Raw genomic sequence first — 18,605 nt, 5'->3', positions numbered from 1 at the left:
GCAAGAGTTTAGGGTGTATAACATTACACTTCATCATAAGAGACGATTATGAAATAAATGACGAATGAATGTACACGTCAACCATTTTTATTGACAAGAAAATACTATCCAACATAAAACCCGAATTGTTCTGTTGCGTTTCCATTTAGAAATGGGTTGGGTATATAAATAACCTAATTTCCGTTTTAAAATAGCTTGTTGATATCAGATGCAGGCTTATGTAATCACCTTATCAATTGTCCACAATGATTTTTCACCTCATCATCTTTGTGAAGCTTGATGTCTCTGCTATGTATTTGTGCTATAGGTGATCCTGTAAAGCTGAGCTTGGCTGCTGAAGAAGTCGCTTTGTTTTTTGCTCAGATGCTGGATCACGAGTATACCACAAAGGATGTGTTTCGTGACAACTTCTTTAAAGACTGGAGGAAGGTAGGTGGAGATGATTCATCCATGTCCATAGAGACTTGTAGATGTCTTCTGTGATGGTGGGATGCATGCCAGTGCTGAGCTTGAGATCATTTGGTGGGTATAGATAACCTGGCAAATATGCACATGGACTCAGTGGCATAGGGGTTCGTTGTTGCAGCTTTGGCTGTAAACATACAGTATGTTTTATACACAAAGCTTAATAGTTCGACATCTAGGTTCTGTTAACCAAGCGTGACCGTCTAACCAAGAATGGAGAGATCAGTACCCATGGTGAATTGTATGGGCTATAGGCTTCATCATTAACAATGAGCGATTTTTACCAATTCCTATTTTTTCTTTAATATACAGTAGTTTATTTGTACTAGTATCATTAGGCTGACACTCACTTTTGCTGATTCAACAACCAGTGAAAGAACACTACTCCTTATTGACTAATTTTGAACAAAATGTACTTAACAGTGATGTGACGCACCCCGACGCTGCCACTTTAGTGCTTTCTACTCATTATAATTCCAGCTGGCTGCTGCAACACACATCACCTTTTAGTCCATTTAATTACTGCACAGATGACACGACCTTTTCAGAATCAGGAAAATGTATGTGTGGAAATCTAAGAATAAATCATCCGAAGTAAAATAAAGGCGCTAACCAGAACCCAAAAATATATGTAGTTGTTTGTGACTCGCCGTAGTTAATTACGTTCTTAGCCTGCTTAATTAGGATTTCGGACAAGCAAAACACAAGCCAGACCAGTACATTGTACATTCACTTGTTCTTTGGACTAGCTAAGGACTTGTCATCCCACCTGACCTATTTTGGGTTATTTTTATTTTTTTTTTATCATTTTATCAGATGAATCAAATCGGTGTCTTTGCTTAACAGTGTGAAAATCTAATTTCTATACTAAACTGGTATATCATTGATATGTCCATTGTATGCTCACAGTCATAGTAGAGTTTGGTTTGTGTTTTAAGTGCAGAAAGAGAAATGTTCGAAATAAATTATTGAGTGTGTGTGTGTGTGTATAGATAGATAGATAGATAGATAGATAGATAGATAGATAGATAGATAGATAGATAGATAGATAGATAGATAGATAGATAGATAGATAGATAGATAGATAGATAGATAGATAGATAATATATATACCGTATTTTCCCGACTAAAAGCAGCTACTTTTTTCCCCCACGCTTTGAGCCCCGTAACATTATGTGAACATTGTGCACAATGGTGTCTTTATTGTTTTCTGTAGATACAGACCGAGTGTCCACATAAGTGACCTCATTTTTTTCCAAGAGAAGCTTCATGTTCAAAGAAAATATATGGTTATTATAATTATTGGTTCTTCCTTACCCCAAATAACTGGAAGGAATCTAAAATGCAAGCCAAACCAAAGCTCAGGTCTTAGGAGGTTAAGGTGAACCAATGAAACTCTTTATATCAAATCAGATGCGCTCCCACTGAATCGGGCCGCACCACATCATAAATATGGATGAGGTTCCTCAGACGTTTGACCTGCTGCTGTCACGCTAAAAACAAACAGGCATGAAAAAACGCATTTCACCTGTGTTCTGAGCTGCACGGCATCGGGAGAGAAAAGATTCACCGATGGTGATTTTTAAACGCACGACGATGCCAAAAGAAAAACTTCAGAGAGAAATTGTTGTGAAAGGAAGGGGGAAGACCGTGAACAATGGCTTTCTTGGTAGGCTACTGTTTAGATACAAGCCGTGTAACAGACACTGTCTTTAGTTAAAGCCTGTGTAAAGTTCATTAGATTCAATGTTGGCACCTGCGGCTTATTTCAAGTCAAATCAAGAGGCTTTTATTGTCATTTCTAATATACACAGTGGTACACAGTACACGGTAAAAACGAGACAACGTTCCTCCGGAACCCTGGTGCTACACTAAACAACAACATAGAGCTACAACACAATACAAGCTCCATAAAGTGCATTTATGTAAAAAAAAAAAAAAAAACTTTGTAAAATTCAGTGGGTGCGGCTTATGTTTGGGTGCGCCTAATAGTCCAGAAATTACGGTACAAAAATATATATACTGTGTATGTATGTACAGTGGAACCCCAGCGTACAAGTGCCTTGTAGTACGAGAATATACGAGCGGTTTTACCAGTAAAAATCTTTGTAGGGGTTCAAGCATTTTTCGGGAAGACGAGCATTTCTTTTGACGCATTTGGTTCCAGTCACGCATTCTGCTCGCCGCTACTCACCTCCGTCCCCATGCTTCATGCTCAGTCGCTTCGTAGACATTGTTCTGAGTGCGTTCTCGTCGTTCTCTTGTGTAAATATTGTGCTTTTTTTGTTTTATTTCACTTTTAATTTAGCATCACGAGTCCCAAGAAGTCTAGTGATAGCGCTGGAATGAAGGTTGTAAAAAAAACATAACAATAAAGAAGGAAATTGCAGGAAAACATGAACGTGGTGTACGCACACAAGGTCTTTGCACTTACTGTTAAACACGTCATATTGCAGACAATCATAAAGAACAAAGTTATTTATTTCTTTGTTTATAATTTATTACTTTTTATGTTTATCGCCTGAGGTCTGGGAACGGATTAATTGCTTTTACATTCATTCTTATGGGAAAATTAACATCTTGTACACCGGGGGTTCCAGTAGTTCATGCTAGTTCAGTGTCCTTTTAATTTTTTATTGATTCTGGCTTTATTGGTGCAGATGGTGTGCTTTGAGTTTGTTTGACTTTGTCTCCAGAGTTTATTCACGAGGGTGCAATAAGTAATGGAGAGAGAAAATATATTTTTGGTCATATCACATGCCTCTAAAATATACATCACTAATGTGTATTATAAGTTTTAGCAAAAGTTATTTCGTACTTCATGTCGGTATTTCAGTTTCATAGTTCATTTGGTATATCTGTAGTTTATAAAAAAGAAGGTTGTGTTTATTAAATAAACCTGCATGAAAGAGTAATATTGTAAACCTTCTTTCTTAAAATGGTGTTTGGCGAAAGACAGCTCTTCCTAAAGAGGTTAATGCTGCTTGAACCATTGTGCACTTCGACTAAATGAAATCAATCCGGTTCCTGCAGCAGGCAAACATTAAAAAGGATCAAGAAGAAAGTCTATTCATTCCCGTTAAGCTTGGAGATACAATAGATTTGGGATTGGAACAAGCTGCGGTATTACATTTGAAGTCGTACAGCATTAATGGTTTCACATTTTCCATTAATCTCTTCATACGTATGGCCAACCAAGAAAGATTATAAAACTTCACATTTATATCTTCTTTTCGCTCTTCTGTTTTTATCATTTCAGATAGATTTCTTTGGAGTTCAAAGACCCTTCGAAAGTTTTTTTTTTTTTTTTTTTTTTTTTTTTTTTTTTTTTTTTTTTTTTTCTCTCTCTCCTCTCCTTCTTCCTTCCAGTCAGATATGCACTGCTGAGAGATGGATGATAGATCGTTCAGTGGGAGAGAGGGGTGACCCGACTCAAGCATGGCCTAGAGCCTATCATGCAGAATTAATTTCGTGCTGCTTAGTGCTCAATGCTCTTGAAAATGCGATTTGTATAAAGGCATTGATATGCTAATCCAGACAACCCATTGCCCCCCCCCTCCCTCCCCCCCTTGATCCTGCCATATGAACAAATCCAATTTAACTTTTTTTTTATTACAACACCGAAGCCTCACCTCGCCTCAGTGAGCACAGTCTCCGCCCACTGCTCCACCGTCAATTAAAGATTGTGAACGTGGAATTGAAAAATTGAAAGGAGGAGAGAAAAGAGATTGATATAGATGCGATTGATGCGACCGATGCCATTGCGTAATCCGACCTCAAAAATGATGTAAGAGCCACAAAGTACCACCCAGCACTCTAGGCCTGTGATGTTCACTGTTTATGCATTCATTCTGAATGCCTTTTTATAGAGTGTGTGTGTGTGTGTGTGTGTGTGTGTGTGTGTGTGTGTGTGTGTGTGTGTGTGTGTGTGTGTGTATATATATATATATATATTTTTAAATTATTTATTTATTTCCCCCCCCCCCCCCCTAATGACTGCAGTATACACTACGCGTTCTGTTCAATTCCCGATTAAAAAAAATAATTGCACATCACGACTGTGGTTCATCTGCTGATGAATTGAATGCATCTCGGCACGCTCACGGCGCTCCGCAGTCGCTTTTTCGATCACTGTGGCCTTCGCACCGAGCACACAGTAATGAGGTAGAAGAAGGTTAAGTGGAAGTGCACACTGGAGAGTGTGCACAGATAGAGGTGATGTGTCAATGTGTTTTAGTGCTCGTGCTAATTAGCTCACATTAAAGGCCCATTTGCATTAATGAAATGCACAAGAACTCAGTTTACACACTTTATAAAGTATAGATATTCTGTACTCTGTACACCTGGGATATTCGAGTAACATTTGCATAAATGTCATAACATAGATGAGCAGCTGTCATGACAGGATGGTGACCAGTGATCTCTTTTAATCCTGGGTGGACAAATCATTAGACTTGGATGAGCATGTTTCCTTCCTCAGAAAACCATTCATATGCATCTTTTTTAAAACGTGCTCCATCATGGCGAAGAGTAAAACAAGGGAAGCGCTTGTTTTTTGTTAATTATTTCTATTAACTGATTTAAACAAATCGCACAATACATTGCCAAGGTCATGTTATGAGGATGTCAAATCTGATTCATACGTCCTAATGGCTCTGCCGCATGTGTTAAAAAGGCAAAAAACTTCGCAATCTATTTTACTTCTCATCCGCCCCTGGGGTGCCATCGGAGGCTGTGCGTACCTGTGGTTTTTTTTGTGTGACCGAGTGTGTACACAAGCAATATGGACAAAAAGAGGTGGCGGTAGAGAGAAACAGGGTCACTCTTTTGAGCGCTTTAAATTGAAATAGCATGTATGCAGGTCCCCTGGTGCCCGCCTCAGGCAGGGCGATTACAGTGATTCACTGGTAGGGAGATATTGAACAACATGAAAGAAACATCAGGGATTTATTATACTACCAGCGCAATGCTCAATTGTACCCAGAGCCATGACCTTCCCTATGCTCTAGAGATTTAGTGATCATTAGCGATGAGGCAGGGCAGTGTTCTGATTTTTCTCAGGTGGTTCGGATTATTTTGAGATTTTTGTTCCATTAAGGCTGCCATTATCCTTCTTTTTCATTACACTGAACCAATTAACGTATTTAAAGCCGCACTTTGAATTATTATTTTTTTTTTTTTATCGATTTCTCTCTCTCTCGCGCTCTCTCTCTATTGCATTTTTGGAAAAGTATGGAATTTGATTTGAGCGATTTCCAGGTCTGGATTAGTTGGGGGGGATTGTTTACTTTCCTGCTCTTTGAAATGTCCTCGTTTTCATGGCGAAAGCCTCTACACTGTGACATGAAAACTGTGTTGTCGCATAAAGAAAAATGTTTTTCAACGAAAGTGTATTAGTGTGGACATGGCCAAATGGTGTGTTTTCGTGGGGTTAGGAGCAGAATCTGAGCGCTGCCAAAAGATTGGCGCTAGACTGGATCTGCACAGCTGTGATTAGTACGATGGTACGATGTGAGGCAGCTGTTGCCATGACAATACAGCACCCCTGATCGTGAGACTAAACACATGGAAAACACCAGAGATTCTGACTCTATTAACCCATTTAATCCCAAATTTTTCCCAGAGATGACATATATGAATTTGTGATGTAAGTATATTAAACAATCATTGTCAATAATGCAAAAAAATATATTTGAAAAGACCATGAAAAAATGTTTTATCTCTGGTCACAATTGTGACCGGTGGTAGAACACAGGGAGTCTAAGTCTATGGTGTATATAAATACAGAAAAAACTTGTTTAAAGACTGGATTAAGTTGTTGAAGTGTTTTATTGGAATAACAAATAGGTAAACATTGTGCAGTTTCAAAAATAAAATTTTTTTTTTTTAATTATGATAAAATAACACTATAGGAAATTGCTTAGAATTTAATCATTATAAATGACACAAAATACTTAAAATTGCAAAATGAAAAAACCTTTCAGAAATAAAATAATAAATTAAAACAATTAAATAAACATGTTGACCACAGCACTGTGGAGAGTCCAGGCATAATTTGGCCACCACCACTTTTTTGATCTTATTGTGCTGTGGTAACGGGACACCTGAAGATCATGTAGATCTACTCCTCCCATTTGCTGGTTGTAATTGTGGATTATTTGAGGTTGCTGGAGGTAGTCATATGCCTTTCTTTCCTTATTCCATCTCCTAACTGGTAACTCTATGTAGACATTTTCCACATTGCTTGCAACAGTGACCACACTGTTATCCCTCCACCTCACCAGTAGCTTTTCTCCTTCAGACAGAACTTCTGTGAAGCCTCTCTGTAACTTTTGGAATTCCTTCATTGGTTTAAATGGCACATCACACAACTGGTTTTGCCACATGGTCCCAGTGCACCCATATCCTTACTTTGTCATCTCATCAATCAGGGATAATGTGGTGAAAAGGTTGAAGGCGTGAAGTTGCATCCTCCTGGAACACCAGCTTGATCAGCCAAACCCAGCACTACACTTGGCCCATGACCTAACCCAGTCTCTGGAAGAAGGGTATGCACTCCAGCATAAGGCTCCATGTGGTAGAGGTAACCCCCTGAGGATGCCAGGCTCCAAACCTTATAGCCGTAGCGGATGGGTTTTCCCTTTATGAACTGCTTGTACCCGTGTCACGCATAGTAGTGAATCACACTCTCATCAGCTGACAGCCATTTACTGAATGGCAGAATTTTGTATGAGTTATTGAGCTCCTGGAAGATTGGCCTCACCTTAAAGAAGGGGTCATTGTTGCACTTTGTGTTGTCCACAACATGGATGGAAGCCATAATTTCATCAAATCTGTTTCGTCTCATAGCATTGGAGATGCTGCTGTTGTGGACATTCCCATCTAGTGACCAGAGCAAATGCCGTCGTGGAACAGTACAATATCCAGAGGTGGCACACTATAGAATACAAGTAGTTCAGCCATGCTTAAATTAAGAGGTGTGTATTTGTTCTATACTGAGTAGAGATTTGACATTTCTATGGTAAGATCTCTCAGAGATGGGAGGTACAATGCTACAAACACATCCAATGGATTTGGATTTGTTGCTTTTAGACATTGTCCTGCTGTTGGTTCATACACAATGTAGTCGGGCAAATTGCTTTTTGCAGGTTTTTTTTAGACTTTCTGAAAGACCTACTCTTGTTCCTTTTAATCAGCTGAGCGGGGGTGCTTTCTGCCAAGGGCACTGGTATGGTGGCAGTAGTAGCATCTGAAGAAGGCAATACAGATGATAAAGCAGCTTCAAGTTGTTTTGTATGATTTCTGGTTCGGATTTTGAGTTTTGGTTGGTCACTGCAGGCAGGTTCAGGGATGTTTTCTGAAAAAGGCCGGTATGGTGGCAGTAGTAGCATCTGAAGAGGGCAATAAAGATGATGAAGCAGCTTCAAGTTTTTTTGAGAAACTTCTTGTTTGAATTGTGAGTTTTGGTTGCTCCTCGCATTCAGGTTTAATTTCCTCAATATTATCATATCCAAACAGTTCTGCAGTAGAATTCAAAATTCTTGATGGTATGTGAGCTGAGTCACCAGTTAAATCCATGTCAAATACATCGCTATCACAGTCGCTTTCTATTGCATCTTTCTCTATCCTAGGGACCACTGCTATTTTACAAATTGCAGGCTCTGAGTCATCAGTGTCAAGTAAATCCAAAACTTGACTTAATGTCAGTCTGAAAGAGAGTTCATAAAAATAACACAGAATTACATATGGGGAACATAGACTCCCTGTGTTATACCACTGGTCACTATTGTAACTGTCTTTATTAATCTGCAGTTTGACACCAGAATAAAGCATGAATTAATTTAATTTTAATGTGTATGTATAGATAACCCTTTCATGATGAAATCTGCAAAAAAAATAAATAAAAAAAGCTATTCAAAAAGGAACTTAGTATTTTTACCTGTCCTTTCTGAGCTTTGACGTCATCCTTCCGTTCAGATGGCAGCACCAGGAAATAAATGTGTGTGGTCACATGACCAAACTAACCATTCATGTTAGACCTGCCAATAACTCATAAAGACAGCTTACATTTTCATTATATATGAACATATGCTCATAATATGAGTTACTTTTTTTATTTTACACAAAAACATGCAAGGAAAAATTGTGGTCACAATTGTGACCAGTGGGATTAAATGGGTTAACGATTGCTTATGATAATTTGATTAATCAGACAATAAAAAATAAAAATATTAGATGTTTTGCTTATTATAAAAATATCAAACTCTTATTCAAAGTATTTGTGTACATAAAAAATATACACAACAAAGTTCAACTCTCTTCAATAATGAATATTATCGATTATTATTAATTTTATCAATTAGTTGTTGCAGCCGTATCTGACTGATATACATCAGAGATTATCACAAATAATGATTTTAATTTTTAACCATAACATGTGTTACGTTACAAAGTGTGTGTGTGTGTATAAAAAAATTATAATTTCTTTTTTATATATATTAAATATATGTATAATAAATAAAATTCAAAAAATATTTAATATATATACGTATGTATGTATGTATGTATATATGTATGTATATACGTGTATGTATGTATATATATGTATGTATGTATATACGTGTATGTATGTGTATATATATATATATATATATATATATATATGTGTATATGTATAAATAAAAATTATAATTTCTTTTTTTATATTATATATATGTATAATAAATAAAATAAAAAAAAATATTTATATTTATATATATATGTATGTGTGTGTGTGTGTGTGTGTGTGTATATATATATATATATATATATATGTGTTTGTGTGTATGTATATATGTGTATGTATATGTGTATATATATGTATATGTACATATGTATATGTGTATATATTATTTATATATATATATATATGTATATATATACACACACACACACACACACACACACACACACAGTGGAACCCGGTTATGTCGATGTCCTGGGGGTCGCCAATAAGCATCGAGGTAACCGATGATCGAGATAAACGAAAATCAAAATGGCGGCAGTATATTAACGTGCTTGAAATTTCTTTATGTACATGATGTGCGTTAATAAATGAGTGTGCATGCACGTGTTTTTCCAGGGTTTTTTACACAACAGCGTTGCTGCGATTTGTTTGATGAAGGCATGCTATAAAAATGTACAGTACATGTTTGTTAACTGTCAGGAATCCACCTGCCACGCCCCCTTCAGCGCCCCCTTCGGCGTGGCAGGTGCTTTTCTCGGCCGCTTTCTCTGAAGCTCCCGGCTTCAATCTCGCACATATGGTGCTCGTTTATCATCATCACCAGCTCCTATTTAAACTTCCACACTCTCACTGTCCGTTATTGTTGGTATATGTTGGTTCACGGCGGTCGTTGTTATCACGCATGCGTATCCCGGTACGTGTCTTCCCACCGGCACTCTCTCACCGGCTGCGCTTTTCTTCCCAAAGTGCACCGCGGATTCCCCCCCGATCCTGCCGGTGTTAATTCTATGCTTTTGCTGCTCATCCCACGTTCTGTGCCGTGCTCCTACCATCGCCTCCCGTTCATCGCATAACATTTAACAACAAAATGCATATGTGCAGTAACTAACAGCAGAGATTTACCAGTATACAATACAACACCTGTAGCAGCTGTAAGGGTTGATTTTTCCGCCACTTCCGCGAGTTCTTCTGCGGCTGCACCGAGATAACCGACGTTAAATGGCAAATTTTTCCCCCCTTGTGCTCGAGATATCAGGCGACATAAGTTCGGCGACATAAAAAAGTTGACATAACCGATAAAAAAATGCTTAGACAAAGCGAGAATTTGGCGGTTCCACTTCAAAAACGTCGACTTAATAGGGTTGTCGAGGTAACCGAGGGCGAGATAACCGGGTTCCACTGTGTGTATGTATGTATGTGATATATATAAAAAATTATTTTCTATTTTATTTATATATATATATTTGTGCTCATTCAGTAAAAAGGGCTTTAATGAAGTCAGGTTTTGATGTACCTGAAGGGATGCAGACAGCTTTACAATTCTTCCCAAAGGTGTTCGATAGGGTTGAGGTCTGAGCTCTAGAGCAGACCACCAAAAATCTTCCTATTGCAAACGATGTAAAGCCTATGTTCATGGAGATCACTTTGTGAACAGGGACACTGCCATGCTGGAACAGGTTTTGAGTCTCCTACTGTAGTTCAAGTGAAGGAAAATGTAATGCTACCTCATCTACAGACATGCTATATAATCATATGCCTCGAACTTTGCTTTAATATTTTGATGAAGAAACTTTTTGGCTGGAACAGTTAAATATTCCAATACTTGTGCTGTGTGTGTGTGTGTGTGTGTGTGTGTGTGTGTGTGTGTGTGTGTGTGTGTGTGTGTGTGTGTGTGTGTGTGTGTGTGTGTGTGTGTGTGTGTGTGTGTGTGTAGGAGATGACTCTGAAGGAACGGATGCTGATCACTGACCTCAATAAGTGTGACTTTGGAGAGCTGCATTCCATGCACAGAGAGAAAGTGGAGGCAAGGAAGAACATGAGCAAAGAAGAAAAACTGGTGTGTACTAGGGATACAACCATTGATTAATCGAGTAACCGGATAAGTAGTTTTCCTTCATTATAAAGCAATACTAAATATACAAGAAAAAAATAAGACTGATCTCTTGAAATGAACGTTAGTTAGAATTTTATTTTTTGTTTGTTTTTGTTTTTTTGAAAACGTGTTTTTATTGCTCAAATCTGCAATCTGTGAAAACGTAACCTATTTAGTGCATTTAATTTCCACATTACATCAAAATACAAATATATAAATAAATTTAAAATATAAGAAAAAATTAATAAAAATAATAATACAAATTCTATAAAATATAAAAATCAATTTCGAACTACTTTAAAAGTAGTTAGACAAACTGTACGGTGTTTTCTTTTGTTTGAAATGTTTCCCTAAACTTTGGAAACTTTCTGTTGTGTTCTTTTTTTTTATTTTATTTTTTTTATTACTTCTGTGTTGTTCTGTCCAGGGGTCTCATTTATAAACGTGCGCACGCCACTTTCCACACAAAGGTTCCGATTTATCAAAACCTTCGTGAGAACGTGCGCACCTGTAAATAAACCCTGAGGAAAAAGTGATCCCTGCGTACACACAACGTGGAAACACAGAAGGCGAGAAGGGGAATTGGCGACACAGATTTGCACAACCTTCGTGCTGAAAGTGGTGTACGCACGTTTCCAGCCCGGTATTCTGTGTATGCCACGTTTATAAATGAGACCCCAACATCGTCCAGAGTTTAGCAGGTGGTGCATCAGTAAAAAGGGTCCGTAGGGAAACAGTGCTCCGTGTTTAGTTAAGTGAACTAAACTAAGCTTGCTTAGATTCAATGTTTTTTGTACTCTAATTGCTCAAGTTACTCGAGGAAACGTTTCAGCTCTAGTGTGTACTTCTAACTGTCAGACACATGTCAACTGTTTATTCTTAGCATTGCATTCCAAAGAACAAAGTCCTCCGTTCAGGCAGCTTCTAACATACATACTGAATGTATATTTAGTATATTACCCAGAATAAAAGGTGGTAGTTAACAGTCATATTGGTTGTTCAGCTAATTGATTGCATTAATAGAATCAACTTCAGGGGAAAGTGGTCACTCAGTGGATGGACTTCTGATCAGAAGGTCGCAAGTTCAAATCCCAATTCCACTGAGCTGCCACTGCTGGCCCTTGAGCAAGGATCAGTTCTATGAATGAGATAATTGTAAGTAACTCTGGATAAGTGCGTGTTCCAAATGCTGTAAATGTAATACACCTTAAAGGAAATAATGTTTGAAATTCACAGGCAGAGGACTGTATAGTCATATTATGATGATGATCTCAGGAGAAATAGCTTGAAATTAAAACCAAATGCAGGCAAATGCTTTTGTCTATGATCTGAAAGCGTATCAAGGCTTTTATTCCTTTCATCGAACGAGATTTTTCGCTGTTTGAACACCAGAATTTTCCAATCTGACTACGCAATAAAATATATACAGCACACGCCAGTTCCGATCACATGAAACTGGTTATACAGAATTTCCCATTTAAATGGCACTGATGCTACAGTGTTTGTTTCAATTAATCATTTTCTTTAACGTTTCATCAAAAATAATCTTTCTCTGTAGCGTTTAATTAATTATCCCAAAAAAGTATTTATTTTTCTGTAATTGTTTTGTTCAAAATATTGTGAAAATATTTTCTATTGTATTTTTATTTTATTTTATCTGTTCGAATGACACTTGTTATTTCTACCTTGGGCCAATATTAGAGCTGTTAAGCACTGACTCCAGGTTTCCCCTCATTCTTCCCCTTAAACATGTTGCACTAGTTTTGCCCTGAATCACACTAGAGACATTCCAGGGGCAAGAACTTCACTGTAAAATACTGTGCTGGCGCTCTTAGTGCGTAAAAATGCAAAAGAAAAACATTGTATTGCGAAGCAGAACTAATCTTTGCCTTTCTTTCTGTCTAAACTGTAAAAAAAAAATTTTTTTTAATCAGGTTATAAAAGAGTCCAATCAGAAGATTCTGGAAGAGTACGGCTACTGTATGTTGGACCACCACCGGGAACGCATCGGCAACTTTAAGATTGAGCCTCCAGGGCTTTTCCGAGGCAGAGGAGAACATCCTAAACAGGGAATGCTGAAGAAGAGGCTTCAGCCAGAGGACGTTATCATCAACTGCAGCCGGTAACAGTACACAGGTTCAGACGATTCAGCTGCTGTGTGATAGAAGATCTTGTGCTAATCTCTTCTTGTGGCCCTGTGTGTCCTCGAAAAACAGTACTTTTTGCTTACTCTTGCATGTTCTTAGGAAGCTTCCTCCATACTTGTTCGAGAGTATGTGTGTGGCATCTTGGGAAAACCCTCGAAATGATGAACTTTTGACATTGTATATAGTTGGGGAAGACTTCATCTTCTTCTGAAGTGTTCATTTTTTTATATATATATATATATATATATATATATATATATATATATATATATATATATTTTTTTTTTTTTTTTACAGGTTTTTCAATCACAAGGTTCAGGCTTTGAAAATCTGTAGGCTTCATCTGACGCTGCATTTATACCCTAATGTGCTCGTGGGAAAACATTTTCTGCTAAGTTTAGAACCGAAAAGATGTTTTCTCTTTTGCCTTATTGTTTTTAATATTAGCTCTGTTCATGCTAATATCAGTGGGGAAATAATTGTAATTATTTCAGCCAGCTCTGGTCTGTTGGCTTGATTTATTTTTAGTTTATTCGATAACTTTCAGTCTTTTGTGTGGATGTGACGGCACAGGTTACCATGGTGCATGTCTTATGAAATAACCAGAAAATCACACTGACAAAGGTTTAGACTTCTGCAGGGTCCAATTTTTCTGGCTTTACATAATATGCATGTAGGCAGAGAGCCGAGAAAGTATTTTATATTACATAAAAATGTCATTTTGGTCAATTGTATTTGTTTGTGAAGTAGAAGTTTACCGATCGAAAGGTCTGGGGTTCAAGCCCCGGTATCGCCAAGCTGCCACTCTTGGGCCTTTGAGCAAGGCCCTTAACCCTCTGTTCTCCGGGGGTCCCTTACGAGGGAAATATCAAGGTCCGTGACGTCAGGCGTGACGTGGGGCTGCCTTCCCGTGGGCTCACCACCTGCAGGAGGGACCGTAAGGGACGGTGCTGTGAGGATTGGGCAGCAGTCGAAGGCGGGGGCCTGCTTAGACTGCTGCCCCCGCGACCCGAATTACGGATAAGCGGGAGAAAATTAATGAATGATGAATGAAAGTTTAAAGCATTAGCGCTGGCAAAAGAACTCACCGCTGTGATGTTCAAGGTTAGATGCGTATCTTAAAGATTGATGTTTAATCGCTTTTTTCTTTTTTTCCATGACAAATATGGTTGAGTTTTATAAAGTTTATAAAAGAATTAATTTTTTTTCCCATATCAACAGTCAAATGAACATAAAAGAAACTTGTCGAGGTGTACACAGGGTTTCTGTGGGGTCTTTCAAAAGTGTCTAAAAAGTCTTAAATTCACTGTTCTAGGTCTTTAATCATTTTAAACAGGTCTTAATTTTCCGATGTCCATGTAAGGCTACCTCTACTTTAGAAGGTTTTTGTTTGTTAGTTGCCATGGTGTTGTAGTTGTTTCTGTTGCTAGTCCAAATATAATTCACTGTATTACAACTATAAATGAGACCAACATGCAACAGCCGATCAGCTTTCTGTTATGGGTGCGAATCTCTGTCTGATTGTACCACAGATGTAAAACGGATAAAATTTTTGAGCTATGGGAAAGTTTTTTTTTTTTTTTTTTTTTTTTTTTTCCCTAATTTATGTTGTGATATAGGTCTTACATTTATTCTTAAAAAATCTTAAATCAGACTTTGTAAAACCTGCAGAAACCCTGCTTTTACACAATGTATTCTCCGATCTGCTCCACAGCGATACTCGTATCCCACAAGCTCCTGCTGGTCACAGCTGGAAAGAGGTGCGACATGACAACACGGTGACCTGGCTGGCCAGCTGGACTGAGAACGTCCAGGGCTCCTGCAAATACATCATGCTCAACGCCAATTCCAAGCTCAAGGTATCATTTCACCCTCGTCCTTTTTATGATTTGTTTCTATGACCCAAAACCCCCACCGTCACCTCCACCCCCCTCCACCAGTTTGCTCGCTGTTTCCTTAAGCATGTCAATCTGCATTTGCCTCCCTCGGTTAATAGATTAGTTGTGATGACATTTAGGTGTAGTGCCGGGCGCTGGTTAATCAAACTAAAGCAGAGAGTGAAGTGTTTTCCGTGCCGGCGTGTTTCCTCCCCCCTCCCCCCGCATGCTTCATCTTGTCATTTGTCTCGCTCCATTCGCCGCCTTTCTCGCACACAATCAAATCAGGATGCAAAGCAATCAATTCCATCATTACTCAATTACGCACATGTCACAATAAGCGAGGTTATTCCCACAGGAACGAAGATTTGGAATGAGTTACGAACTGCACCTTCGCCTCTCCTTTCTTCTGTTACTGGAGCTCTGCCTTACTGCCTTCCTCTTCTTTATATATTTATTACCCCCCCCCCCCCCCCCCCCGTTCCTACTTTCCAGTTTATAGCCATTTATAAACATATTGTAGATGCCAGTTTCTTAGTGTTTTACCGTGGCACCACGTAGTGTGTAGAGGGCAGCAGTGTTGTCAACTGCGATCGGTTTGCCCCTACCGATAGCTAGGATGGATCGTACTTGCCGATATCCGGGTAATCTTTTGATGGTTTTTAAATTTAGATACTGAATAAAAAAATTGTCAACTTCTTTAATGTAAAATAGTACTGAACTTTATTACAAAAATAAAAACACAAATAAAAAAAACAGCACTGCATCATGAAAATGTGCTAAATGAAAAAAATTTGAATATTAATTACATAAAGTCTAAATTATAATTAATTAATATCATTGTGCTCTCCATGCAGCACGCAATCTCGCGTGTAAAAACAAGCAGCACATGGCGTCAGTGATTCGCCTCTAGAGGCTGCTGTTGTAATGGTTCCATCAACAAATTTCAGTGCAGATTATTCTGCTGAACCAATTAATCAGTCGACCTCTAATAAAAATACTACTATTACTCTGTTCCTGATCATTTTTTTTATTACAAATGTAAATATTTCTTTGCAGTTATTCTATTATTTTTATAGAAAAAAAATTCAGTCTGATATAATTCATCACATCAGTGTTATATCATAAAAAAATGTCAGAGAGGTGGAGGTGAGGATCAGCTCTAAGCCCTTTCCTGATTGCAGTAAGAATGGACAGGTTGAGGTCAGACAGGAGTCTCCCTGGACTATGATGTTTGCGAATGATATTGTGATTTGTGGTGAGAGTAGGGAGCAGGTTGAGAAGAGCCTGGAGAGGTGGAGGTAAGTGCTGATAGCAGAAGTTATTTGTAAGCGAAGGGTATCTGCAAGAGTAAAAAGGAAAGTTTATAGGACTGTGGTGAGACCTGCGATATTGGACGGTTTAGAAACAGTGGCATTAAGTAAAAGACAGGAGGTGGAGCTGGAGGTAGCAGAGCTGAAGATGTTGAGATTTTCGTTGGGAGTGATGACGATGTAGGACGTTTTGTAAAAAAGGTGAGGGAGACGAGACGCGATTGAGATGGTTTGGACATGAGCAGAGAAGGGGCATTGGGTATATCAGTAGGAAAATCCTGAGGATGGAAAAAGGAAAATAGGAAGGCCAAAGAGGAGGTTTGTGTGTGGTGAGTGAGGACATGCAGGCGGTAAATTTGAAAGAGGCAGATGTAGAGGACAGAGTAGAATGGAGATGGATGATCAGTTAAGGTGACCCCTAACAGGAGCAGCCAAAGAACAAGTTAGTCAGATATGTGTAGATTTGTACAACGATTTAAGCACCAAAACATGTATAAATGTCGTTTATATGACAAGTCACCAGTTGATCCTTAATATATATTAAAAAAAAAAATGTAAGATTACAATTTTTTAAATTTGACTTTTAACTACGGACATCGTCTCAAAGCAACTTTACAGAGTTAAAGTGGTGGTAATAAAATGTACAGTATAATTTTGTTCTTTATAATTGTAAGTTTATCCCTAAAGAGGTAACCAGTGGTGACTGTGGCAAGGGAAAAACTCCCTGAGATGGCATGAGAAAGAAACCTTGAGAGTAACAAGGGTAAAAAGGAATCCATCCACATCTGCATGGCCCCGAATGTCCATTCATTACAGTTTCATCATTGTTACAGTGTGCACTGATAGGTGCTTAATTGCAACATGTGCTTCTAAACCATTTTAGTAGACTGTTGTTTTACAGTTCACAGTTCTTGTGTTGCTCAGTTACTTCATGGATATTTTGGCTGTTGATAGAACCAACATCTACAACCAAACAGAGTGGTCTCTAATTTTATTTTTATGCTAAAAATAAATAGCTAAAATTGTAAACATTTTTAATCATTTTATCACAACACTGTTATTGCTATATTGTTTATCTCTATTGAGAAATTACCAACAGACTGTTGCGTGGTGTTTCAGGGAGAGAAGGACTGGGAGAAATACGAAGTGGCTCGCAAGCTGAAGACGTGTGTGGATTCCATCCGAGCCCAGTACCATGAGGATCTGAAGTCCAAACAGATGGGCACACGGCAGAGAGCTGTAGCCCTCTATTTTATCGACAAGGTCAGTAAGGCTGTGTGCATGTGTGAGAGTATTGAAAAATGTTTTTCCATACTATTGCCCTATTCGGTTATGTGAAATTAAGAATTTGTGTAAAAGTCTACACTACTGTGAATACATTTGAAAAACGCAGATTTTGTCTCAAAACGCTCCGCGTTCACACTTACTTTTCCAGTTTACGTCCCCATACTGCGCATGAGCAAAACGTGAGATGCTTCGACATACGTCATTTCCACTTGCCGTTTATTGACTTTCCTGCTCTTTGGAAAGTCGCTGCAATGACTAAAAATGTGTCCTCGTTTTTTAAAGGCTTCATATTGATCCACTTTGGAGAGCGTTTTCAGAAAGCTATGTTTTTTATAGACTGAAAGTACACAGAAGCCCAAAACTAAGAGGAAAATATATGTTTACAAGCAAAAAACGAAGTACACGGAAACGGAGACTGTAACGTAACGCACGTTATAGTTAAAAATCAAAATTACTTCCGATTATTTTTTAAATTAACCGGCATCTGCCAATTGTGCTGTAAATTAGGCCGATTATTAGGCAGACGCATCGTTCTGCGTTTTCATTAAAGAACATTACTCTCCCATACCAGCAGGTAGCAGTAGTCTGCATTTGGCATCCGAACAGGAAAACTGAGTAAGAACTGCGAATATATAAAGCAAACAGCGTTTACACCTGCTGCAATCATTAATAACGAATTCATTAAGCTTTTTTTCAATCAAGTCTGCGAGGTTGTAAAACACAAGAGCAAGAATGACACGTGTCTGTGCATTCCCTATTTACTCCGCCATTGTCTGCTTTCGTCAGTTCCATTCTTTTTTTTTACTCGTTTGCCCATTTGCTAAGCTGAATTGTCAATCTGAGTTCTCTTTCTAACCAAACTGCTCGCCTTGAATACGACATGCAGAATCAGCCGAAAATCAGCGAGCACCAGAAATA

General features: G+C 38.3%; 1 protein-coding gene across 2 annotated transcripts in view; it reads left to right on the top strand.

Annotated features, from left to right (window-relative positions):
• The window catches only part of LOC310731880 (DNA topoisomerase I, mitochondrial), a 64,151-nt gene that overhangs the window by 21,419 nt on the left and 24,127 nt on the right, over positions 1-18,605 (top strand). For both annotated transcript variants that reach the window (XM_083551922.1, XM_083551921.1), the window contains exons 7-11: positions 308-429; positions 10,905-11,027; positions 12,998-13,185; positions 14,925-15,069; positions 17,520-17,663. In XM_083551922.1, the coding sequence (XP_083408048.1) occupies positions 308-429; positions 10,905-11,027; positions 12,998-13,185; positions 14,925-15,069; positions 17,520-17,663 (722 nt within the window). The remainder of the gene's footprint in view (positions 1-307; positions 430-10,904; positions 11,028-12,997; positions 13,186-14,924; positions 15,070-17,519; positions 17,664-18,605) is intronic.

Source organism: Silurus aristotelis, assembly GCF_946808225.1.
Source record: "Silurus aristotelis genome assembly, chromosome: 10".
Taxonomy (NCBI): Eukaryota; Metazoa; Chordata; class Actinopteri; order Siluriformes; family Siluridae; genus Silurus; species Silurus aristotelis.
The sequence above is the reverse complement of the archived record's forward strand: the minus strand, read 5'-3'. Positions and strand labels throughout refer to the sequence as shown.